General features: G+C 31.7%; 2 protein-coding genes across 2 annotated transcripts; one reads left to right on the forward strand and one right to left on the reverse strand.

Moving 5' to 3' along the window:
• The first annotated feature begins 552 nt into the window (after nucleotides 1-552).
• LOC131609961 (uncharacterized) lies at nucleotides 553-4,843 on the forward strand. The gene is made up of 7 exons (XM_058881807.1): nucleotides 553-735; nucleotides 918-1,106; nucleotides 1,533-1,613; nucleotides 1,759-1,806; nucleotides 2,883-2,972; nucleotides 3,737-3,793; nucleotides 4,422-4,843. The coding sequence occupies exons 1-7, from the start codon at nucleotides 733-735 to the stop codon at nucleotides 4,656-4,658; spliced, it is 705 nt and encodes a 234-aa protein (XP_058737790.1). The 5' UTR covers nucleotides 553-732; the 3' UTR covers nucleotides 4,659-4,843.
• Nucleotides 4,844-9,672: 4,829 nt separating this feature from the next.
• Nucleotides 9,673-10,335, reverse strand: LOC131612339 (uncharacterized). Its single transcript, XM_058884132.1, has 2 exons — nucleotides 10,179-10,335; nucleotides 9,673-10,027 (listed from the first exon to the last, which is right to left on the reverse strand). The coding sequence occupies exons 1-2, from the start codon at nucleotides 10,299-10,301 to the stop codon at nucleotides 9,887-9,889; spliced, it is 264 nt and encodes an 87-aa protein (XP_058740115.1). The 5' UTR covers nucleotides 10,302-10,335; the 3' UTR covers nucleotides 9,673-9,886.
• Between the last annotated feature and the right edge of the window lie 785 nt (nucleotides 10,336-11,120).

Below are 11,120 nucleotides of genomic sequence, written 5' to 3' on the forward strand. Positions count from 1 at the left end.
GCTAATCCTGACGTCTTGGATTTTGATGGATTAATTCAAAATACTAATGGTGTTTTGGTTCACAATTTTGTGAGTAATACTAGTTGTTCAAACATCCTTCATGTTGAGTTGATGACGCTATATCATAGTTTGCTCATGACTTGAAAACTCGGCAACAAAGACCTATTGTGTTATTCTGACTCAAACTCTACTATCAAATTTATCTCAAAGTCTGTTAATGTTTAACATCACTATGTCGCAATTCTTCACAATATTAAAGAGTTTCTTCTCTTTAGAAAATGACTAGTTCGAATATTTTACACTACTCTTATGGAGAAAAATATTTGTGCTAACTATTTAACAAAATATAAGACTAATAATGATGTGGCGCACTAAACTTTGCAGAATTTTCTATTGAAATCATAACCCTCATGCCATATGCGGATTTTACTTTCTAAATAATTTCCTTTTTTTTTTTCACTTGTACCAAAACAAAACTTTCATCTTTTTAGGTTTTTTTTTTTAAACTAAAAAAAAACTATAAGCAACTACTCTACACACAAATTTCTCTCGTTTTTGTCAGGTTGAATTCGCGGGAAGGTTTACTCTCCAGCTAATTACCGAAATAGCTGTCTCATATTTAAAAAACTAGGGCTTTTCTAAAAGGATACTTGGGATTTCATCTCGCTTTCTGATCTCTCACTCTCCCATCTCCGGCCGCAATTCCATCTCAGTTTCTCCACATTTTCTCCCATGGTATATTTCTTCCCCTTCTCACGTTCAACCTCTCTCGAATTCTCTGTTTTTCAATTTTTATATATCCATGATCTATTCAGTTTTTACATTCCGTCATGTCCAGATTTTATAATGTTATGTGTCTTTTTACACTCTTGATTTGAAAGTTAGTTGAAATTTTCATCAATCTATTATGGTTACAGGTTGAAAAGTTGAATGCAATGGCGAAAAAGCATGAAAAAAGGCCGATTGTATTGCCAGACAGTAAATTCAAAGGATCTACTTCAAAAGATCTACCGTGCGAGCACAAAGATAGTAGTGATAGTGAAAATGACTCCAGTGCAGACTCTCAAGATGAATTAGAAAGTTTCTCCGATATCGATGACCGAGAGGTGAATAACAAGTAGAATGTTTTCTGTTAGAAGTTTATCTGATGAAACACCTACACTAACACGTAGGCACTCGTAATAATTAATTAAATTAAACGTAATTACAAGTGTTGGTGTTGGTGTGTGGACATTGCCACAGACATTAATATGCCTTTTTTTAGAAGCGTTGGTGCTACATAGGTTTATCAAAATAAAATCAGCTAGTCACAATTATTTACAAATCAATCTGATCCATAAACTAAATGTTTGAGATCTGAATCCAACAGCCAACAGAAATAAGCTCCGCACTTAATTATGCCCATTTTGTGTGATTGGTAATCATACACGATTATTGTTTCTCTTGGCCAAATTTATTTCTCTGCTAATGTAATATCAGGTTATTGTCATGCATAACACACTGATTATTCTCGCTGCCGAAATGCTGCATAGATTGATCGGTACCTTTTCAATGAGGAAGAGAAGAATTACAAGAAAAAAATATGGGAAAACTCGAACCGCGAGTATCTTTTGGTATAGACAATTTTACTTTATATTTGTTATTTTAATAGCGCTGGATAAAGTAGTCTTTTCGATATTCTACACTCTATCATGATTGTTAGTATTTTGTTGGAGTAAATGTGCACCGGAACTCACCCTGCTTTATATTTTCTTTCAGGAGCAAGTAGCCAAGGAATTAGCTGCAGCAATGCCAAAATCCAAAAAGGTACTTCTTGAATCAATTTTTAGTGAGATTGTCAGCGGCAAAACAAAATTCTCACTTTTTCAATGAAGTCCGTTGTTAGATTTGTAGCTCTACTTTCATAAATCATGTTAAAAATGTATTACAATATTGATTTAAATCTGTGTTTTATTAGCAAAACATTGACTTTGCATATTGTTTTCCAAATTATAAAACCATTGTCTACTCTTACTAGATTTGACCTATCTGTTACCAATTTCGTTAAATTTGGTATGCTTGAACTGAAGAATGTGATAGTTTCTCATAAAATCACATCATGTAAGTATGCTATATTATGTTTCTGGTACAGGTGTGCCTAGGCTAGTCTTGACACTGATATCAATTGATCCCGTCCCATGCTAAAACTTTTTTACTAGAGATATTATGTCGCCTAAACTTTAATAATGTAGGTGTTAGACTAGATAAGATATTTGGATATTATGCTATTCATGCTGCAACCATCGTCCTCCAGTGCTGTTTGATGCATCTGTAGTATCCCCTGTTTCCGAAATTGCCTGTTTCCAACTCTGGAAAATTTACCAGTGAAACCACCACTGATGTGTTAACTTATTTTTTGTCATGGTCATCTATTGGTGGCCATACTAATGTCAGAAACCAAATAGCTCATTTCATTCCACGCTGCAACTCGAACAGCTTCTTCCAAGGGTAATTGGAAGTTTTGCAACATCTTATTCCAGCCTGGTTTGCTAACTGTTATCTAAAGCTCAACTTCTTTGTCCATGTGTTTTCATGGTGAATTGAATAATCATAGAAAATAGAAAAGTAAGACAGAACAAGAAAGAAATGTCAAAGCTAAGGAGTGTAATATCAGATAATCTAATGCGTGTTTCTTTTGTTTATGCTAAGGATTTAAGAAAGGCCATTATTGTTATATATACATATATGCGTTTATCGATGTATATAACTTATTCACGTTCTTGTTTATTCCCCTGTAACATGTTTGGAAAATGAACTGAACTGAATTCATATTCTGGTCAAAATAAATAATACAAGACATCAAACATATAAACTTTTGATTTGTTAAATATAAACTATTGTAGGTAACGAAGCAGAAACAAGCTCAACAAGCAAAAAATTCAGAGCCTGCTCAATCTGCGGCAGTGGCCACTTGCCAAACGGTGAAAACAAAGGTATTTGTTCAATAGCAGACTTATATATGCATTTTATTTATTAAACTTATTATATAGCTTCTAGTATTTCTAGTATTTTTAGTCATATAGCTTCTTTTATTTGAAATTTTCCCTTAAGTTTTTTACATCAATAATACTACTGCATCCAATATGTGTTGCCCCATCTTCTATTGATTATGACAAATCAAGTAATTTCAAACACATTAAATGATGTGCCATCAATCATTGGATGTATATGTTAAATAACTTTACATTGACTATGCATACAAATTAAATTCATCTTAATGTGTAATATATCAACACTTACCGCATCCTTCATTTCACTCAAGGTTGAAAAAATATTTGTTCAGTGAAACCCAGTTCCTTATCATTTATTAGTATTTATTCACCGGGCTGTTAGCTCGTGGAAAACATAAAAAGAACATTAGGATCTTTCTAGACACAGAATAATTTTGGAATACCAAAAATCCTTTAACCTTTTTTTTTTATCAATGAGAAATTCCTTTAACCTTTGTCCTTGCATTTTTACGTGCTTGTTAAGCATTCTGGTCGTTGCTTCTTTTGTGTCCATTTGAGATAAGGGTGAGGTTACATCCATAAGTGTGTTTTTGATTTAATATGTACTGACAGTTGTTCTGGTAAGGTCAGTAAGCAATCTACAATGATGAACATTAGCTATTTAATCATACAGGCTTAAGATCTTCTGAAATTATTTAATATAGAGCTAATTACTAATAATATTTGCTTACTTGTAACACTTACAGAGGCTCAGTAGCAGAGTCAATCACGATTGCCTGGCAAAGTTATTTGAAGATGAACCGGTAATTCTCTCTTGAACTGTTGAACAAACTTGAGTTTTGCCTATAGGTCAAACGTTTATATGATATAGCAGAAACGTAAAAGCCGTTCTATCTATTCTGTCATTTGCTTGTTAGTTGTTATCATATCTTTAGTTTATTCAAGTTCCAAGGATACTCTGGGAGGAAAAACTTAAATCTATAATGCACTATAATTTCTTAGTAGAAGAAAATGTTCATCAATAATTTTTTAGTCTCTCTACACTAACCTTGAACCTCAATAGATATGAAAAAGTTTAGTCTTGAATTAGTTTGTTTTCTCTTTATGGGTTCAATAACATTGATGTAATACTTAGTATTGGTACATTAACTTTTTACTCGATAATACACAACTCATCTTATGAATGAAAGCTGTTATCGTAGATCTTATTACTCGATAACTCTAGTACATAACTCATCTTATGAATGATAGCTGTTATCACAGATCTTATATTTAAAAGTTACACGAATCTAAAATCAATTGAAATATTGAGATATGTGTAGTTAATGTCTAATGACATTTCTTTTGTTTGTTGTTATACATGTTTAAAAGAAACTTTTTCGAAGTTGATTGTCTTGGAAATTGTTTTCTCATGATTAATCTATATTACAGGCAGGTGAGCGTAATCCCAAGAGAGTACGATTTGATCTAGCTTCGGATAATAACAGCAAATTTCAGTCTAAGGTTGATGATGATGACCAAGAGGATGAAGACCAAGAGGATGATGAGCTGGGATCAGGGAATTATCATGAGGGTGGTGACAAAGATTGGTATAATAATGAAAATATGGATGAGGCATATTACCCTGATGAAGATGGTTATAATTATTATGATGATGATCATTACTGATAAATTGCTAGATGCTGTTTCTATTGCAACCCATATTCAACATGGCTGGAGGAGGCATGGGAACATGAAATTTTTGAGTTTTTGTGGATGTTATTTTGTAAGCTGCGGCATCAGCATTAGGTGACTAATGAATGCCGATAATTTTGGCGAGTGAATCCGTTTGTTCAATTTTTTTTTTTAAAATGATTTTTATAGTATTACATATTTTTGTTTTAGTAAGAATTTTTTGATAAAATTTTAAATAAAAATTTAGTTTAAATAATTATTTTTAAAATATTATTTAAGTATTTTATTATGAGTTTAAAGGTAGTGTACTGAAGTGTAAACTAATTTTACACATATAATTAATCAAAATTCTTACACTTGCCATGTCATATTAGTTATTTTAAATTAAAATTGTGTTTTAATTGGATATATGGTTGTGATTGGTTGATAGTGTAAAAATATTTTACACTGTCGGTGCATATTCTTTTTTCTCTTTTATTATAACATTTTTTGGACATTAAAATTTTAAATTTATTTTAAATAGTTTTTCATAAAAGTTATTTTATAGATATTATTTTTAAAAAAATTGATGATTTCCACTATGTTTTGATTTAATGAAACATATGAATTTAGATGATGTTTAAGCTAGTCTTTCAATTTTTTTTAAAAAAAATATATATTTTTTAATAATTTAGAAACATACATCTTTTAATAATTTAAAAAACATTTTTATAAAAATTAATCGACTTAAATAATCTTTTGGGCCATGTAAGTTGGCGTGTTTTTTATTTCCGTCTTTGTATTTTTTTTTTTGGATTGAAAATGATTGTTGAATGTTAAAATCTTTTTGGATTTAGTCTCTAAAATTAAAATCTATAAGATATCTCCAGATTTTTGTTTTAAGGACTAAAATCAAATGAAATTTAACTTCTAAAAACTTTATTCAAGAAAAAAAAAATACAATGACGAAAATAAAAAATACAATAACTTATCGAAAAAATAAACTATTTAAGTCAAATTAATTTTCAAAATAAAAATAAATACGACAAATTAAATTGGCCCTTAATAACATAAAAAATTTAAATTTTAATAAAATTTTGTAGGAATGATCTATTTTAGATCACTTACTGGGAAAACCGTCAACATGAAACATTTTATAATGAATTGTTTGGTATAGATTTAGAAAGTGTTTTATGTAAAATAAAAAATAGTACAATTAATTTATAACTCAATTTTTTATAAATTAAAAGAATATTTTGATATCTTTTAATTTAGATCAGTTTAAATAGTCTTTTGTTCTATATAAGTTGACGAGTTTTTTTATTTTGGTCCTTGAATTTTATTTTTTTTGCATTGAGTTCTTATATTTTACTTTCTTGTTAGTGTTAGTCTGTAACGTCAAAGTTTGGTGAGTAACGTTGTTGACTTGATAATTGTTTTCTTCTTCTGACACTAATTAATTAGACTCTGTTTTTAAGGGGTCTTGGCTTGGTCCCCCTTGTATATTTTGTTTTCCGTTTTAATGATTTTTTTAGTTTAAAAAAAAATTGAGGATTATATGAGTTATAACTCAAACATCAAATTCTTTGAAAGGTAATTCATAAAAATGCAATCAAATTCAAAATAGTCAAAGAGAACATAATAGTTCTAAAACATAGCGACCTCAACCCCGATGTTAAATATCAGAGCAAGACTCCCTTCAATCTAAACAAACGGTAAAAGGACGCCATAAAGCTATCCTCTAACTCCAACAGACTACTCTTGATTACTTGCGCGTTACCCACGCGGAGGCAACACTCAAACATAAATGGTGAGTATTTCATAAAAGTTATATAAGAAATAAGGAATAGATATAGTATTTGTATAAAAATAACTAACCGCACATATAACGATACAACATATTCATCATGTTCACATACTTACCCACACATGCACATCATCACCTATTCACAACATCATATTATGGTTCAATCACAATTATCACTTACGTTCTTCACATCACAAACAAGCAAGTATCATCAATTCACACAATATAACAACAATGCGATGCAACAACAATGGGCTCATGCATGTGGTACCAATACTTCATTGATGACTCAGTCATCGTTCTCCATAGATCCCCACGATAGGATGGGATTCTCGCTTGGAACCGGAGCACATCACAATATTGCACCCAATCCGCACAATGGAATTAAGGGTCGTCACTGGACCAGTGGTCTTACAACACCAATGGACTATCGTCCTACAAATATGTTATGAATGCATGATGATTAACTTCACAAAATTAATGACCACAACTAGTCAAAATGGCATCATCAGCGATGTATTCATCAAGGTCATGTCATCATCCAAACATACAACATCACAAACATCTTGATCAACTCAACACACAATCATCAATTAATCATGTTATCAATCAACACAACAACATTCACCAAAATCAAGTAACGAAGCACAAGAATCCACAAAACCAAGTTACATATAAAATGCCTTATAAACCTACCCAAACATGCACAGTAAATTCTCAGAAATTATAATAAATTATAAGCTCCCATATTCTGAAATCGATTTTCAAAAATATTAATTTTCGATTCAGGAATCCGCGCTAAGCGCCCCTGTATCGCGCTGAGTGTGATACCTAATATAATATCGCTTGTATCATTTTCAAGAGCACGCTAAGCGGGCTCAGGAATTTCTGCAGAAATTCCTGCTCAACCTGCATCAGACCAGTCCCAAACGTTTGTCCAAAAACTGATTTTAATCGATAATTTTCTGCGATTTAAGGTTTATTATCCTAGTTCTAACATGTATTAATCATTACAAACCCATAACACAATCGTTCATCTCTATTTCGAGGTTCATTATCAAACCCTAAACCTTCAAATCCTCAACAATGGTGGATTTAAATATAAATCATGTTATTAATCACCAACACAACAATCATCATCATACAACATATTAACCATACAATCAATAAACTATCACCATAGATCATCAATTTCATCGAGAACAACACGAAACCCCAACATACAACTATCAACCCATTAAATCAAACATAATACTCATGATAACCCCCTTACCTTAGATTATTAGCTGAACTGATCCCCTTTTCAAATTCTTACGGTTGATCTTCTCCTTCTCCTCTTCTTGCCCTAACTCTCTCTTCTTTCAATTTTCTCCAAAATTCTACATTGAATGAATAATTCTCCTATTTTCTCTTTTAACCTAGTTAGCATTGAGACCCTTATTATGAAATTCCTAATTTGCCCTTACTAACTCTACTTCATTTCATCTCCTTATTTTATTTTATTTAAATAACCATGCTAATTAGAAACTATATTATTTTATTCTAACCAACACTTTAATTCCACTACCCCATATCAACATAAACATCATACGTCACATAAACATCGCATCTACTCATCGACAAATCACAATGACTCATATAATTACCTCAAAATAATCAAATAATTTATTAAATAATTAAATCTAAATATCGGGGTGTTACAACTTCAGCAGCTAAATCAAACATCATTGTCACATAAACATCGCATTTACTCATCGACAAATTACAATGACTCATATAATCACCTCAAAATAATCAAATAATTTATTAAATAATTAAATCTAAATATCGGGTGTTACAACTTCAGCATCTAAATCAAACAACATCGTCTTCTTTCGAGAAAAATTGCGATTGTGATTTGTGACTTTGAGACCATAAGAATTTAATCATGGAATTTCTTTAGAATCAGACGTTGATTTTCACAAACGACACCACTATTCTGATTTGGTACCAAAATAGGTGGATACTGAATGGAATATAGTTTTGATGTGGTGGAGTGAGCTTCTAGTATGATGGAGCAAGGATGGACCTTTTAGAACGGCCATGAGTGAGATATTAGTATAATTGGGTGAATGAGAGAATACCTAAAATGGTGAATGTTTGACTTTATATAATGTGGGCAATTAAAACTATCCACGTGTGATTTGATGTCTTACACGAGAGACCATTCAATTGTATCGGTGGGCGATCATTCAAGGTGAAGATCAAGTACTAGTCCCCTAGTTGCGAGTACCCCGAGTCCTCAACTACTTGGTAAACATGTTCTTGTAATGAACTTCATCATGATTGGCAACTTAAAAGCATGATGACATGTTTGAGATTGTGAAAGAACAATTGCACAATCTTACAGTTTTGTCATTTACCGTTGAAGGTTCTACAACCTCCTAGTCAGAAAACATTACATTGAAGAGTATTATTTGGAATGAAAAATGGTATTTGAGAAGATCTTTAGCGAACTCTTCCATCTTTACGAATTAATTTCAGAATTATATCTTCTATTTATATCTATAACAGATTAAAAGTTTGTTTTGATCTTGAGATTGGTGGTGAATTTTCCATTTTTCTTAATGAAACCAAAATTGTTAATGATAAATCGAGTTAGCTTGATATTTATTATGGAAATAAATAACCAGTTGATTTTTAATAACCATGTCTCATTCTGGATGGTCTCCTCTCCGATGGGGTTGTTTGATTATTTGTGTTTTTAGTTTTTTTTTTTTTTATAAGCAAAGGGATATATTAACAAGCATTAGGGGTGATTAACCCAACCAAAAGTACAAAAGAAAGGAAGAAAAAAAGAATGGTAGGATCCCCCGTCGGATGCAACCGGACCAAGGACAACCAAAATTACCTATCTAAAAAATGGTCTCGGATCGATACACCAATTCGACTAAAGAAAAGTGTCATTCACCTTAAAAAAGACATGAATCATTCCCTAGCAATGAATTTGATAAACCCCGTCCATCAAAACTAGATACAATTGTCCTTTTGTTGGGCAATGTTATGAAATTTCTTGTACTTTGTAAATATTTCTATTACTTTGAAATTATCTATTTTTTAAATATTTTATTTATCATTAAAATATTTAATAATAATAATAATAATAATAATAATAATAATAATAATAATAATAATAATAATAATAATAATAATAATAATAATAATAATAATAATAATGTATATATATTATAAAGTCAACCTTGTTTATTTGAAATAACAACACAAGTTACACACCATTTGCGACTTTGAATTGACATAGGCGTGACATAGCAAATTCATATTACAATTAAAAAAATTAAAGATAACCATATCCATGCAAATATATTATTCCGTTACAATCATAATAAAAAAGACAAACAAACATATATTTAATGGCATTGTCAATGTCAATTAGAGATTAAACCCTAGGAGGTTTAGGCTCATGATCTCTATTTGCTCCTGTCCCATCATAGTCTTGGGTTTCCAAATCCATCCTCCTTTCTAGTATTCCTTCCTCCACATCAACTAGCATCACTTCCTCTCCATAATTCTCAATCACCTACAAATTAATTCAACATATTATAAACAGGACTACAATCAAAATAAGAAAAAAGCATATATAAAACATAATGGTTTGCGATTTCATTCGGTACAGATGTTGTAATATTGATTGCGGTCATTGTGAAAAAGAGATAAAGAATAGCACTGACCTTAGCTAAAGTAGGTAGAACTGGTGTATCTTTTTCACCAGGTGAAGAAGAGGAAGAGAGAACATATGATGAGAAACTCAAAATGATGAGAAGCACAAGCAGGGTTAAGAAATTTTTCTGCATCTTGAATTTCTAATTGGATATGAGACAAAGGGAACAAGAGTACTTTAGTGTTTAAATAATAATATGTGGTGTACAATAAAGAGACATATGAATGTACCGCACCAACCAACCAAAGTCAACTTGTTCATTTATTTTTCTCTTATTATGTGTCTACTGACCTAACTTAATTGATGCATTCACGGTTCATAATCCACAAAAGTACTTTTCTTGGGGAAAATCACAGAAATTACTGTTGGATCATATATAAAGGTGTGACCTGTATTTCTTTATTTATAACTAATTAATATATAAGCTGTTTTTAGTAATATTGTAACTACTCCGATTATTTGCTAGACAAGTCTGTTAAGAAGTGTGATTAGGCCTAACTCAACCCTACAAAACCGACTTATAGGGTGAGGATTGCCCCCACTTATAAAGATATATTCAGGCCATATATTGTCCGATGTGGGACTCTTAACACACCCCCTCACGCCCAGGACTAGACAACTGGAGCGTGGAAATAAATGGCGGGTGGCCCGATAGCGGAAACCATAGAAGGTGGCCCACCGGATCTTAAACGAGACTCTTGATACCATGTTAAGAAGTGTGGTTGGGCCTAACTCAACCCTACAAAACCGGCTTGTAGGGTGAGGATTGCCCCCACTTATAAGGACATGTTCGGGAGGCCATATATTGTCCGATGTGGGACTCTTAACATGTTAAGAGTCCCACATCGGACAATATATGGCCTGAACATATCTTTATAAAGTGGGGGCAATCCTCACCCTACAAGCCGGTTTTGTAGGAATGAGTTAGGCCCAACCACATTTCTTAACATGG

This window comes from Vicia villosa, linkage group LG6 (genome assembly GCF_029867415.1).
Source record: "Vicia villosa cultivar HV-30 ecotype Madison, WI linkage group LG6, Vvil1.0, whole genome shotgun sequence".
NCBI classification, from domain to species: Eukaryota; Viridiplantae; Streptophyta; class Magnoliopsida; order Fabales; family Fabaceae; genus Vicia; species Vicia villosa.

What these genes read in the sequence shown, in the direction of transcription:
- LOC131609961 (XM_058881807.1), top strand. An exon ending in CCGATATCGATGACCGAGAG is followed by an intron (nt 1,107 to 1,532) that starts GTGAATAACAAG and finishes AATGCTGCATAG; the next exon opens with ATTGATCGGTACCTTTTCAA. An exon ending in AGTTATTTGAAGATGAACCG is followed by an intron (nt 3,794 to 4,421) that starts GTAATTCTCTCT and finishes TCTATATTACAG; the next exon opens with GCAGGTGAGCGTAATCCCAA.
- LOC131612339 (XM_058884132.1), bottom strand. Translation starts at nt 10,301, where the DNA reads ATGCAGAAAAATTTCTTAACCCTGCTTGTGCTTCTCATCATTTTGAGT. An exon ending in TTCTACCTACTTTAGCTAAG is followed by an intron (nt 10,028 to 10,178) that starts GTCAGTGCTATT and finishes ATTAATTTGTAG; the next exon opens with GTGATTGAGAATTATGGAGA.